At 39.0% G+C, this 15,978-nt stretch overlaps 1 protein-coding gene across 1 annotated transcript; it reads right to left on the bottom strand.

The window, feature by feature from the left end:
• Positions 1 to 1,787: 1,787 nt before the first annotated feature.
• Positions 1,788 to 15,313, bottom strand: popdc2 (popeye domain cAMP effector 2). Its single transcript, XM_028436539.1, has 4 exons — positions 14,653 to 15,313; positions 5,595 to 5,703; positions 3,869 to 4,405; positions 1,788 to 2,421 (listed from the first exon to the last, which is right to left on the bottom strand). Exons 1-3 carry the CDS (start codon positions 15,144 to 15,146, stop codon positions 3,917 to 3,919), a joined length of 1,092 nt encoding a protein of 363 aa, XP_028292340.1. The 5' UTR covers positions 15,147 to 15,313; the 3' UTR covers positions 1,788 to 2,421; positions 3,869 to 3,916.
• Between the last annotated feature and the right edge of the window lie 665 nt (positions 15,314 to 15,978).

The raw sequence follows: 15,978 nt of genomic DNA, 5'->3' as shown, positions 1-15,978 counted from the left end.
AGTGTTCACAGTGAAGAGTCTCTGCAGACAGCTAGCACAACAAGCTAGCCTGGACCCCCATCTTCCCCCAAGCGGCGCTGCCATCACAGTGGGTGAGGAAAAGGGGACTCCAATGGAGACCACAGTGGCCCCTGGTACCAGCTCGGGCTCCCACCTCGACCTGATCACCATCCATCCGCACAAAGAAGACATCCTCGAACTGGACTGTGCGAAGGATGAAGACGCCACCTCTGAACTTCTCATATCAGAGGACGAAGAGGAAGACAATGTCTTCGCCACTCCAGCTCTGGCTGCACAGCCTGCTGCCTCTGTTGCCTCCCTTCCCCCCTAGCTTCCAATTTCCCCAGTCGAGACATGCTTGACTTGTGCAAACGCGCCGCTGTCCAGCTGGCCATCCCCTGGCCCGCAGTTGTAGCCAAGACCACCAGCTCCCGGTATGAGAGAAAGAGAAAGAGACTCCCCTCACTCCCTTTCTTCCCTGAGCTGCTCGAAGGAATGGCATCTTCCTTGAAGGACTGACCCTTCAGCAGCAGAATTCCGGTACCTCATTCCTTGACTGCGAGGCGATAGAGAGTCTGGGGCTGCAGTAGATGCCTCCGGTGGAACCACTCATTGCAGTGCTTATCTTCCTCGACTGTCAGTGGTGTCCCCATGGAAGCCCAGCCTGCCATCCAAGACAGACCTTCTCCAGTCCGCAGTGATGTACAAGGCGGCTGCGTTCATGGCCAGGGCACTCAATATCCTCTCCCTGCTCACAGCCTACTAGGCTGAGCTGTGCGAAGACTTTGGGCTGACTCAGGACCCAGCCAGATGGGAGGAGATGGTCACAGACATGTGTCTCCATGTCCAGTGCTGTGCGGTCCAAGCCACAGAGAGAGCGATGGGCACTATGGTGCGGTGGCTCGACCTGGCTAACTTCTCTGACGGGGCGAAGAACGACATCTTGGACATGCCCGTAGTCCCGGAGGGGATTTTTGGCTCTGCGTTGGTTTCCATGCAATGGCGCTATGAGGCCAAAAAGAAGGACGATGAGGCCCTCCGCCTCTGTCTTCCACGAAAAAAGACCCGGCTCCATCTCCACCTCTGTGGCGCAAGGCATTTCCACAAGCTGCTCACAGGGCCCGCAGTTCAGAGCTCCGAATGCGTCTATGCGCCGGCCCACCTTCCCAACGTGGTTTGTCCAGCTGGCCCAGGAAGAAGAAGAGAGCGGCCTGACCACTATGCTGGCTTGAACCTTATCCACATCTTAACCTACTCCTGATCAGGTTAGTGCTAAGCCTAAGTTACCATGGATATTTATCCCGGTAAGATGTTAGCAACCGTTGTAGTACAGGATACATGGAATAAATCCCGGAATTTAGCGCAATAAGAGGAAATCCAGCTTTGTACTACAGGCTCTTGGTATTTTTGGAGTCTTTTTGTGCCTTTACTTTGGGGGTCGCACAAAGTTAGACCGAGGGCCGCATGTGGTCCGCAGTAAAGGCATCTAATGTCGAGGCAGATAATAACTGCTAATGCCTGCAGGTCCCTCTGATTTTCAGACCAGCCAAAGTTCCTGTTTTGAATAAATTCATAAAGTGCAAATATAAGTAAATCATTGTCAGTGAAGTCAATAATTGTGTCATAACAATGACAGCCAAAGAAAAGCCCATCATTCTGTCAGAAAGATATTTTAATTTGTATTTCAGTGCATTTAAATCTCATTGACTGTTGAAAAAGACACAAAAAAAAAAAAAAATACACAATTAAAGTGTGTTTTAACATTTAAAAAAAACAGTTAACAGGACAGAAAAGAAGGTCATCATGATGATGAAACAACAACAGATTCAATAAATCATTCAGAGAAACAGAACTATGACAACATGACAGGAAGACTGAAACAAACTTTCTACCTTCAATCAACCCTGGAAAGAAAACCCTAACGTCCAAACTCTTTAAAAAGAGTTGAAATGTGCTCTGAATGTGTTTCCCCTGTTTGTGACACAAACTAAGTTCTTTAAATATGAAATATGATTGAGATTAAAGTCTATAAATGAAAGGATGTTGATGTAGACCTGAGATGTGAACAGATGAATCTATCTCATGGTCTTTAGTGTTGCCTCATTTTATCACTAATGAACATCAGAAATATTTAAAAGTCTGTAAATATTTCCATTTTACATCTTTTTAACATCGTCCACTTGAAGCTGGAGGAAGTCATATCAGGAAAATAGTTGTTTTTTTATCTTGACTGGTGGCTTTTTTGTTGTCATGCTGTAAAACCGTGTCAGAGCAATAAGAGAATAAAAAGGCATCTGTGCCACATTCACAGTGTGGTCCTGCAGAGCTCAGATCTCTGCTGTCACAGTTTGGGCGTGTCAGTGGGAGCCAGCGGTGCTCGACCTCTCAGGAACCGAGGCGGTAGATCCACGAGGCAGTCACCTGAGTTAGGACAGAAGGACACATTGGAATCATGGCGCAGAGTTTCAGGGTCATCACAGAACCCAGAGCAGCACTTTTATAACATAAAAAAACATCAGCTTCTACACATTGCACCACATCCACTGTAGCACAAAGCACTCTTTACAGCTCAAAGACGACAATCAAAGCTTTAACAAAACAAAGATATGCTTCAACGACGTGATCAAAATAAAGCTGAAATGTTAAAGTATCCACCTGTCGCTTAGATCAGACATGGGAACATGCAGTCCTCAAAGTAAACAAAAAATGACCCCAAAAACCAGCAAAATGACAGGAAAAATACACAAAGTTAGTCAAAGAAACACAAGAAATTACACAAAACAACAACAAAATACACATAATGACTAAAAATATATACAAAACAAAAAGGCAAATACATGAAAATAAGATAAAAATTATGCTAAATGACCCAAAAACATACAAAACAATAAAGAAAAAAAAATTGTACAAAAAAAAAATATATATATATATATTACAGAAAAAGACAATAAAAATGATTCATCACACAGACACACGCATAAAAACACACACAAAAACGATAATAGAAAAATATACTATAACCCCAATAACATACAAAACAATAACAAAAAAAGTTGCACAAAAATATTTAAAAAAAATTATATTTACAGAATAACACACAAAGGTCCTGTATTACGAAGCTAGATTTCCTTTTATCGCACAAACTTCTGGGATTTAACTGGTGTGTGTGCTGTAATACGACACTGGTTAACGTCTTACGGGGCTAAATCACCATGGTAACTTAGGCTGAACACCTAACCTGGTCGCAACCAGCTTATTTATTTATTTAGTCTAGTTTATTTGATCATCATTGGAATAGTAATGAAAGGAGTAGGCTGAAGCAAAAAAGCTTGAGAAGTGGATAAGATAAGTCCCGCCTTCTGACCAATCAGTTCTCTTGTACAATGAGCTGCCCATTGTTAGAAGATATCCAGTTTCATAGTACAGGCCCAAAGGGACAACAATAATACACAAAATGACCCATAACACACATAACAACAATAACATCACACTAAATGATGCCAAAATATACAAAATAATCCAAAATAATGCAAAAATGAGTGTAATACACACAAACTTTGTGTTGTTTCCTGTGTTAATGCTCAGATTAGTCATTATTTTAAATGTTGACATAAATGTTAATCATGTGACCCTTGGATCAGACAAACATGTTTTTAGTGATAAAAGTTGCCCATCTGTGGCTTAGATTAAAAGCATGTGATCATCACACAGCTGCTGCTGCTGCTGCTGCTGCTGCTGCTGCTGCTGCTGCTGTTGTTGTTGTGTCCATTAATGACGTGAGATGCAATGTTGTTAGTTGTGCGCTGCAGGCCTTCCATACACACACGCTGAGCCCATGCCAAGCTCCGCCCCCAGGTGCAGTACTTACATGAACGTTAAGAGGTGACCCCGTGTGTTAGCGCCCACATCCTGCCTTCTACCTCAAATATTCACTGCCGTACTCCACTAAGGAGCCCGCCACATCAGCAAAGTCCTCCAGAACCAGACTGGTGGAGTCCTCACCAGAGGGCAGCTCTGGGTCTGACGCCCACGGGTGCTGATAGTGGTCATGCTGAGGTTCCCGGGCTTCGTCGTTCTTCTTTGGTCCAAGTGGCTCTGAGCTCTGGTTGGCTGGTGTCTGCTCACTGTGCGTTTCCTTGAAAATGGCGCCATCACCAAAGCTCCCGCCCTCGCTGCCGTGTGAAGACGGAGCCAGCACGTGGTAGAGGCTCGGCAGGCGGATATCCAGCAGCACGCCACTTTTTATGTACAGCTTATTGTTGAGGTTGTAGAGCTTCTCGGCAATGTCGTATCCCAGCATGACGGAGAAAAGTCGGGCGATGTAGCGCTCCTTAGAGAGCACCATGTAGAGGCGGCGGCGACGCCATGATACGTAGCGAGAGTCCTCCTCCGCGGTCATGGTTACCTGGAAGCAAAGGCGGAGTTTGAGATCCTTGCGAGGCGGGGCAAAAGAAAAAGTATAATTAAATATATAGACAGTCTTGAGAGTCGCACCACCGCTAACAACAACGTGTGTAACTGTAAATTTTTTCATTTCCAGAGGAAAATGCAAGTGAGAATGCAGGTGCTGGCCCACGTCGCACTGCATTAGCTTAAAGTTTAAAAGTTACAAATTATTAAAATACAAGCATAAATCTCGAGAAGAAAGCGGCCGCTTTGTGCTTCATTTTTTCTGCCTTACATGAACTGCTGGGTGCAGTGTCACTTTAACATTTACATTGTGAAGAAAAATTGCACAACAGAAGAAAAACCTAAAATCTCAAAAATTTGGGACCATTTTACTGAAAACTTATACTACACACCTGAGGCTCTGAAATGTAACTAACAGTAATATGTTAGAATCAAAGCAGCAGAAAAGTATTTTGTATAAAAAAAAAAAATCTCAATCACATTTTAACATGGCCTTGAAAGGAAGATGATGGCCACATGACTCGGCGCCAAAAAAATAACTTGTATTTTCAAAAGAACAACAAATTAATTCATATATATTTTGTACTGTCACTGCAGTTTTATACCACTTATAAATATATTGTGTACATTATATTAAGAATTGTATTTTTTAAATTAATTTGGGAAAACTGTAATGAAAACGTTTGACCACTGAGTGTCAATATTGGAACAATTAGTTTGAACTGGCAAATTCTAGGCATGACAAATCATGAACGTTGTTAAATTGATGAGCATGAATAAGCCTGAAATATGGTGAAAAGAGGTTAAAGGTGACAATAATGGGTCATTATATGGAACATTAGGTGTAAAAGTAGTGGAAAGGGTTTATAAGTGCTGAAAATGTCTTGTAAGTGGAAAAAAGGGTAAAATATGGCAAGTTTGGTGTAGTTGCAGAAAAAAATATTCTTAATTTCTCTAAGGTATCTGGCGACCCCCCTCCCAGTGTCTCGCAACCCCAAGGTTGAGAACCCCTGATGTAGTAAACTGGTTTGTGCTGCTCCAAGGCTTTGTGCCTAATTAGCGCAGCTGAGCTAACCGCTAACAAACATTCAGATGACAGCAAATGTACTTGAACAATCGTCATCATTAAAAAACGATGTAATTTCATTAAATATTTTTGTTTTGTGAGGAATAAACAAACCAACCTGAAACGTTCCCTCCTCGTTGGGCCTCAGAGACTCCCACTCAGGCGAATCCAGGAACTGGTGACCATGGATGAAATGCAGAAACTGACCCTCCAAAGACACATTGATCCTGATTCAGTGAGAGACAGACAGAGAAAATGTGCGTCATGGGAGGCTAAAAATGACCCTGGGATGAAGAAAGAATCAATCAAAAAGAGGAAGTCTGTGGTCACTTTAACAAAGCGCTCTGAGCCAGAAAGAACAAATGTCTGTGCTGGAGGAGCTAATGACGACTATCAAGTACCACAAAGGCTAAATATTAACTTAAGCACCATCTTTCATCAGATAAAACTTTATTTAAAACAAAACCTTCTGCTCGGTGAAATAATCCAGCACTCTGACCTTCACTTTATTTTAAACATCTGATATCTGCTAAGGTTTTGGTTCTCATCAGGCTGTGAATGAAATCAAGGAAATGGTTTCTCATCTTCAAGTATCAGTTTCGACCTTTTGACTCTTGATAAGCTGCTGACTTTTGATTAAAATCCAAACAAAAATACATCAAAAAGTAGGAAGCTGTTTAAACTTAAATAACACACGAAATGAAAAACACTTTAGAATAAAAAATAAAATACTTATGAGCGACGTGGGGGGGTCATAGGTCGAGAGGGAGATAAACGTCAACAAGCTGGTTCACTGTTAATAATTACAACAGCGTTGATCATTTTATTCCAGAGTACTTTAGTGTTTTAATAGTGTTTATATTATTAATATTACACATATTTGGACTCAAGGAGGGACCAGGGTTTTCCGCTGATGCAGATTTTGGCCGATCTGAGCACTTTTAAAAACCGAAGGAAGCAGCTCAGCAGCAGTATCAGAGCAAGGACAGTCCTCTTGTTTCCACACAGGTGACCCCTGGTTGACAAAAACGCCGGCCACCTGGTTCTCCAGAGGGCGGGATTCGGACTCAAACTGGGAATGATGCACATATCTCAGCACTTTTATAAAACAGATGGGAGAAGAAGCAGCATCAAAGCGACAGACCTCCTCTGCTTCCACACTCCTCCAAAGATTTGTTATGTATTTATTTTTACTGTTGTTATTTTCTTTTTGACTTATGCAGTTGTTTTAACAACTGTAAAGAGTCTTTGAGTTTTTGTAAAGCATATAATGTAATAATGACATTTCCGAGTGTGAAAAGGACAGTATGAGTTCTCACTTTGAAAAAGTAAATTTACGAGTTACACCATTCTCTAACCAGGTCCATCATTATTTTTATTAAGCTATTATTTTAATTCAATTTACAAGTTTGAAGGAAGTGCACAAGATGGACAGGCCGCTAAAATAAACAGTTTGAAAAGTCGGGAAAAAACATAATTTTAGCTCGTGTGCAGCATTAGCTTTAGCAGCTAACTCAGCATTTTTACCTCGTTATACTACGTTTACGCAAAAAAATCTTTCAATGATCCAACGGTAAAAATAATCTAGATCTAACGAGAGTGAGATTTCCGTGAGTGTGAAATGCTTATAAGCTCCCAATCAGAAGCTGAGAGCTGTTGCCATAATCAAAGTGTGCATTTCAACAATCGACCTGGTGCAAATTGTGTCTTTTGGTCACTCACACACACACACACACACACACACACGCACACACACACGCACGCACGCTTATGCTCTGGTTATAGCCCCTTTTTGTGAATTACATCAAAAATATGTATGGATCTTAACCAAAGATAAATCTTACACCATCATAGATTTCATAAAATTTTAGAGGGAATCTGGATCAATATATTGATTCTGGATCAGTTTCAAATATCTAAAATTCTCTATCTCTCTTTACTGGCAAAATTTAAAAAAATAAAAATCACATTTCGATTCATAATTGACCAAGTTTAATCTATATCGGACGTGGATTGCGTTTTTCATTGCGATTACTTGAAAAAACTGGCCTTCCTATAGATTTGGAGATACTGTATGGTTAGTAATATACATTTATTGGGGTACATGATCAGGATCATTGATCCAGATAACTGATAATATCTGGAAAAGAAGAGATTTGGAGCTTGGTGGAGGTTTGCGCTCTCTGAATGATCTTGTTCCTAAGGTTTGTTTTTGTCCAACTTTGGATTTTAATACATTTTGTTGGAATTTCAGTTTGTCCTTGTTTGAGTTTGTTTTGGGTCTAAACACACACACGCACCTCAACACCTCACCTTCCTGACAAAAAACTAAAAGCAAATACAGAGGATGAATATTTCTCACCATTGTCTTTGGTTATCACTAACACCATCACATTAGCTTGTTGCTAAAGGTAAATATTCTCTGATGAGAACACTTTGCATGTTTTTATGAATGAACGCTGCCACTGCACTGCAAACATACTGAAGACTGTGAGTTATAGACGTGAATCACAATAAAATGTTACGGTAGAAAGATGTTTAAGAATGAACTAAAGATAATAAATAAGTCCATGTCTGTATTTGCTATAATGTGTATATACACAGTATCTGATAGAGGATGGGTTAAAATCTATGCATTGCTTTAATGACTGTTGATAGGATTGTCAGTGATACATTTAGAATGTTTAAAGAAGCTGAAGATGAAACAAACGCACTGAAACCTGAATTATTAACAAAACATTGAAAACAATCTGCATGTTTTTGTCCCACTTTCAGTTATTAACGCTCCTCATCAACCCGCCCACAGACTCTGTGAAGCGCTCTATTCCAAAATTTAACGAATAAAAGATTATGCTTATACTTACCAATATGTTTTATTTAAGGCACAGCTCTTCTAGCAAGAACATTATGAAACACAATTGTAAAACCAGTGGATGATTCCTTTATATTAATTCATGCATTCCTGTGTTTTACTTTAGCATTCATAGATATTAATCACTACTGGGAACAATGCATTGATCCATAAACATATTGAACTTATGTAGGAGGTATTTTATCTAAAGATTTAGAATTAAGTATATAATACTCAGTGACGTGCCGTCAGGGTAGGCAAGGTAGGCAGTGCCTACCCAAGGGTGAATTGATATTTTGATTATTTGTTTTAATTATAATATAATTATAAATTATTTATTTTTCCATTTCCAATAGCCTACAGTACCTATAAGTTTGAAAGCATCCACGCCCCCTCCCAAAGGCACGTCGCTCCTCTGCCTCCATTCCCATTGCGTGTTTTTACGTGTTTGCGCATGCTCAGTCAGGTCCCCAAGATGACAACCATTTACATCCAAAGGCAGCATAGAGAGCTGCCTTTGCACGTAACCGCGCTATGCTAAATGCTATACGTAAGATCACAGTGCATTAGTGAATTGATATCACATGACCGCTGCTGCTACGTTCTCTAGCTAGTGGGCGGGATAACACTACAGTCAGGATGACAGCGCCAGTGATGATAGAGAAACTTTTTTATGAGGAAAAACGACAGCTTTTAAAAGATGGAGACCAACACCTGAGTTACCAGACCTTCAGCAAAGGTAAGGTTAGAACATTGTTGGTATTTTCTACAGTGAATGGTAGTGTTGTGTTCAAGACCGCACTATCCGAGACCAAGACTTGCCCGAGACCAGAATGCACCGAGACCAAGACAAGACCAAGACTTTCGGGAGCCGAGACCGAGTCAAGACCAAGACCGAGACAAACCGAGACCAAGACCAAGACCAAGACCATAAACATTTTTTTTTTCAATTTAAAAAAATAAATAAAATTATGGCAAGGTTCAACAGTTAAATAACATCTCTCTTTAATTTTAGTTTATTTTAAATACATTTGACGGACAAAAAAAAAGGTGCCTGCAAAAAATTAACTAAAATATTAAAACTACTACTGCTACTGATACATTCACAATTATTCTACATATTTGAAAACAAGATTTTTATGTCAGCTGAATGTACAGCAAGTGTTTAAAAGCATTTCTGCCAAGAAATAATGATTCTTTATTCTGATTCTTTCAGTTGTTCAGGTTTAACAGGTCACAGATTTCACAAGATAAGATTTTAGTTTGAAAAAGCCTTTACACAGGTTATTTTTATTAATTCACTTAGTTGATATAGTTTAATTTGGTTGCTGTAATATAACTGGATATTCAATTCACAAAGATTTCCAACTGTAACTGTAAAAGTGAAACTTTCTGAAATAAAACTAAAAACAAGTTGTCAGCAGTGTAAAAAACATAGAGCTACAGGTAGATGTGAAACTAAATAAAACAAACTCAAACCCTGGAAAAGTCATGTAACAAATTAATCAATAGTTATTATATATATATATATATATATATATATATATATATATATATATATATATATATATAATTATTATTATTATTCTGGATACAGTGGAAACAGAAACTATAAAAAATAATTATATTTTGAACCTGTTTATATTGTGGGGAACATATTATATACATACATGTAATTGGAGTCTAAAGTCACAGAAAAACCACCACTTTAAAAATATTTAATATTATTTGAGTGCAACTCTGCGGCGATGACGCGCTGGTGACGACATAAACCAAGATGGCGGCGGCCCGGACTACAGCCGACATTATGTAATAAAGCCTTAAAAGACATGGATATAATGAAAAGAGTGGATGGACAGATGCATAAACATGCAGACTTTCACACGGACACACACGGATTTATTAAACACACACAAACTTATTAAACACACACGGACTTATTAAACACACACGGACCTCAGTAAACACGGTAAACGGAACAGGCTTCACCGCTCGGCTGGCACTAGGACCCAGAGGCAGAGTAAGTGCGTCCCCTATCCAGCATTCACAGGCTGTAATATCATCAGTTTATCATTTTACCAGTTATTAGAGCTACTGTCTTTACCAGGGAGATAATATTTATTACTGGTGATTGTTTTCAGGAGTTTTACTGGGATTTTTACCGGTGATTAGTTCATTTCTCCCTTGCGCTCCGCGGTCCAAACTGACACCGGAGCCACACAGTATGAATGTGTCACACACGTCACTCAGTCACAATAAGGAAGGTTGTGGTCATTATACGGGGTGGATTAATTAATGAATAAAGGATTGTTTTATCCCGTTCTTCTCCGTGTTATTATCACATTATAAAAAAGTTTAAAATAGCAGGAATTAGTTCTGGTCTCGAACGGTCTTGACGGAAAATCCCGAGTCCGGGCAGCCCGAGTCCAAGACAAGACCGAGTCAAAATGCTTCAGAGTCCGAGACAAGACCAAGACCTTTAAAATTTGGTCTCGAGACCGGTCTCGAGACCAAGACCGGTCTTGACCACCACAACACTAGTGAATGGTATAAAAGGAAGGATTGACTTTGTGGATGCTCCTCACTGAGGCTGTTCTAAGTTGTTGTCATTTTCTCTGTGTTTCTGTGTTTCCAACGCAAACAACAGATGTGCTGTCGTGTCATGAGATATATGTTGTTGGGAGAGTATGGAGGCTATATTAAATAATTGTTTATGTTTCTTTAATGGTGTTTATGATGTTGATTTTGTTAGATGGCTAAATGCTTGTTCATGTGGATCTTGTTGGGTTTTTTTCTTTCTTATTATGAATTTATTATTTTGATAAGCGCATTGAGATGACTGTTGTAAATTGCTTCATACAAATAAAATTGATTTGAATTGAATTAACACTTGACAGCAGAAACATATGAAATTGTCATTGGTGGTCTCGATTTGCAACGTGCCTACCCAGCCCTAGTGGTCACGACATGTCACTGATAATACTTATAAAGGATTAAAAGATTGTGTATAATATCTTCCTGTGAGCCACGGGTTGGATCGTATCCTTCAACAGGTTAAATTTTTCATGTGACAATATGAATAAACTAAACGTAAGCTTGTATAACGTGTCGCTTTGACACTTTTGTGTCAAACTTGCCTTTCTCTCTTTGCTGTTTGAGTTTCTAATTTAGATTCTACTCTCAGCGCAGTCAGCATTTCTGACTCTCCATAAAATGAAATACTCCCGTGAAGTCTAAATGTAGTGAGTCATCGCCTGAAATACTGTTTACAACCTCTGCTTTGTGTCGCCTGCAGGACGGAGATCTGAGCTCTGCAAACACAACCTGCCATGAGTTAAAATAGAGCGATATGAGGATCTGGTGGCCTGGGGCTGCACGTGTGGCCCTTGGTCTAATTTAGTACGGCCCTAGTACATGCACAGACAAAATAATAGAAAACTACATTAAAAAAAAATACAAAAGTACTCAAAAGGTCTCAAAAAACACATAAAATGAGAGAAAACGATAAAATTAAAGAACTCCATAATCCTGAGACAAAAACAAAACTACAAAAAATGGTTTTTTAAAAAAAAGCATAAAAGGAAAGAAAAACACATAAAAGGACAACCAAAATACACAAAATTGACTCCAAAAAACAAAACAACAAAATTTAAAAAATGACTACATTAAATGGTAAAAAAGAAAAAAAAAGTAAAAGGACAACAAAAATGACTCAAAAACACATAAAATGGATAAAAAGCACAACATAAATGATTTCAAAAACACAACAAATACATTTGAATAATTCCAAAAAAACCCAAACCAAAAAAGCACAAATGACTCTAAAAAAACATAGAATGATAGAAAAATACACCAAAAGCCGAACAGAAATACACAAAATGAACCGCAACAAACAAAACAACAAAAATAACAGAAAAATAAACAAAAGGACAACAAAAGACAAATATTACCACACACAATGACAATAAAACCACACAAAATTAGAAAAAAAATATATACAAAATGACAAAAAAATGTACAAAAATAAAACAGAAAATCACATAAATTCACACAAAGTATTTGTTGTTTCCTGTATTGATACTCAGATTGGTCATTATTCTAATGCTGATATTAATGTTGATCATGTGACCCTCAGATCAGTAAACAAACTGCTGTGCTATGATAGAAGGTGTCCGTCTATGAACTAGAGATCTATTGTTTTTATCTCTGTGGTAATGTTTAGTATTTATAGTTTCCAAAATTGTGCGTCAGGTTCTTAAAGTTTGTTACAAACCTTTTCATTGTAGGTTATTACAGGTTATTGCAATCATCATGAAAACATGATCACACTTTAACTTTTGGAAGCTCACAGGTTTGCTTTATGTTCATTAAAACATCATTATAGAGACATTTAAAAACTAAAACTATTGACTGTAAAACCTAATCTGATACACTTGTATATGCATTTATAAATACCACTTACAGTTTAAAGATAATCTGCAAATGATTTAAACACAAACATCTTCAACATGAATATAAAGATAATGTAAATCATTATGTGGGTCATAATGGATGCTAATGACGCTGGAATAGACCTGAGGGTTTGCTTTAAATAGAAAGGGTAGAGAGGAGGAAAATGGAAATCACATGTGAATGACGAGAGAAGCCAGGTCATTAAAGTGTCCATATCTATAGGCATATTAATGATATATAGAACGATAGGGAGCTACTCAACAAAAACAGCTTATATTTGATATACTGTTCATTGGTTATGCCATACCTAACATATTGTGTAAATGTGTGGGGAAATGCAGGACAAACTATTATAGATACATTAGTAAAATTACAAAATAGAGTCATTAGAATTATTAATAAAGTAGGAAATATTGATGCATCTAAAAAAAATTTTATTCAACAAAAAACCTTAAAATTGCAGGATATTGTATATATTAAAATATTAGAGATAATGTTTAAAGTAAAAAATAATATTGTTTCTAATTGTATTCAATACTTTTTTAAGTAGGAGAGATTATTATTATTATTATTATGTTGCCATAATAGATGTTTGGTGTGTGTGTGTGTGTGTGTGTGTGTGTGTGTGTGTGTGTGTTGCTGTTCAACAATTAAAGAAAGGTATTAATAACAAGTGTGTGGAGGGAAACGGACATGCCAGTGTTTTTCAAAGGGGTCTGGAATTAAAATGGAGTCGCCTGAAATGTCTATTAATTTATTAAATTATATATTTTATTTAATTATTATTATTGTTTAACCATTATTCTTTACCACACACAATCTCGAACAAAAGTATTCTATACTTTCACTGGCACATCTGATCCCTTTGTGCACTAATAATAAATATGTATAACAAACATGATATTGAAAAAAAATACTAATAATTCTAGAGAAAAAACATCTCTAGGGTCGGCAGAAATTTGTGAAATAAAAATGAGATCATGACCTGAAAAAGGGCTAAAAATATTATTTTTAAATATAAGTTGTATTTAAATTGTATTGATGTACAATATTAACCAATAATAATATCAATCAATAAACATAGCTCCGCCCCCAAAGCCTTCATGTCATAACCCGTAGTCTACATAACCTGAATATAGAAAGGCTCCACCATAAAGTACCTGTGTCAAACTCAAGGCCCAGGGGCCAAATCTGGCCCTTTAGAGCCTCCAATTTGGACCACAGAAGAAATTGAAAGTCAGAAAACATGAATAATTGTATAAATCACCAAATAAGTCAGTTGTTGTTGTAGTTGTTTATTTGGAGGGACTGAGATATATCTCAGTCCCTCCAAATAAACAAATTCATTGAAACTCCACAATAATAGTAGGACTTGGTCTACCAATTTATTTTAATCTAAAATAGTTGAAAAAACTAAATTTATCCAAAAACCTGCAATTTCCCTGAAAATATTCCACATAATGGTAAAAAAGAAAAAAAAAAAAAGTGAAGTGAAGATCCTGCATGGATTGATATACGTCACTTTGTTGCATATTCTCAGTGCTTTACATATTTACACATCATTTCTACCTGGAGGTAAAACAACCTATTGATGTTGAAATTACTCATTTTACCCACTTAAAATCTGCAGCCCACAGGAGATCAAACTGCTCTGTATACATAATATGTTGATTTTGTGAGTTTAAAATATGTAAAGCTGCTTTTATCCTCAATAAAAAGGATAATTTCACAAACATTTGGTAAACTATGAAGTTTTACTCCATAATCAACGTTTCTGAAGGGATTTCTCTTTGTGTGCAACACACACGCACACGCACACGCACACACACACACACACACACACACACACACACACACACACACACACACACACCTTCCAGACAGCAGAAAGGACAGCTGGTTGATGGGCGTCTTTCCCTCTACAGCGTACGTCTCTCCAGCCTTCAGCTCCACCACTCTGTTCTCAAAGGCGTTGGCCACCTCCTTGAAGACGTGCACGGGGACGCCCAGCGGCAGGTACACGGCCTGGTACAGACAGGTCAGCTCGTCGCTCTTTAGGCCCTCCTGGTGCAGCCGGTAGAGCAGGTGGCAGATCTGCAGCAGGCACAGCACCAGCAGCAGAAGGTTCCAGGTGAAGACGTCCAGGCCGCACATGGTCATCCACCCCCAAAGGGTCAGGCACAGGAAGGCCGGCGACAAAAAGCCGAAGATGAAGAGGCACCCGTGGGGGCCGCTGCCGCCCATGTAACCCAGGAACAGGATGGTGTTGCCCAGGTGGTAGATGGCACCTTCTGTGTTGTTGGTCCAGCCATCGCAGACAGGAGCCAACAACAGGCTGTCCAGTAGCGTCACGTTCTCTGCACTCATGACAGAACTCTTCAAACCAAAGACCTGTGGAGCTCTGTGAGATCAATCCCAAACAAAACCACTTCAAATCTCTTTCCAAGATCTCATGGATCTACTTTCTCTGAGGACACAGCTGGATCTGATTTCCTCTCATCATGTCTTCCTCCTGGTCTGTGGAGCACTGTGGGACCAACAGCTGGAGGAGAAGGGAAGAATCAGAGGGCGGGAGGGCGTGGATGGAGCCACACAGGGATAACCATGTTTGGAATTGAAACCCAAGGAGGAGAGGGTGGCCGACAGAAAGCAGGCCTGCTACTTAACATAACACTCAGAGAGAGGGAGAGCAGAGGAGAGGGGACAGGAAACGGGAGAAGGAGGGAGACGGGGAGAAGGTCTCTGAGAAACTGGCCAACTGTTACACACTTTAAAGAGAACGTTTCCCAAAGACTTGATCACACTGAGCTACGGCTCTAATGCTAATGCTACTGCTGCTGCTGCTGCATGGTGACACAGACCAAAATAAGAAGAGGGAAGTACCACAGGTCACATTTCAACACCTCACTTATCCAGAGGTGACAAGTAACCAAGTACAAATACTTTGGTATTGTACTTAAGTAGTATTTCCTGGTATCTGTACTCCACTTGAGTATTTATTTTTTGGCGACTTTTTACTTTTCCTCCTTACTTTTTGAAACAAATATCGGTACTTTCTACTTCCTACATTTTAAAAGTGAGCCTGTTACTTTTAAGACCTTTGAAGATGACGTCACAACGTAAAAAGACGCAACCTGACAACCACGACGGTGCTTGTGAAAGGCTTTTCAGCAACACGACCCATTCCAGAAACCTGGAG

Source organism: Gouania willdenowi, chromosome 21 (genome assembly GCF_900634775.1).
Source record: "Gouania willdenowi chromosome 21, fGouWil2.1, whole genome shotgun sequence".
Lineage (NCBI taxonomy): Eukaryota > Metazoa > Chordata > Actinopteri > Blenniiformes > Gobiesocidae > Gouania > Gouania willdenowi.
The sequence above is the reverse complement of the archived record's forward strand: the minus strand, read 5'-3'. Positions and strand labels throughout refer to the sequence as shown.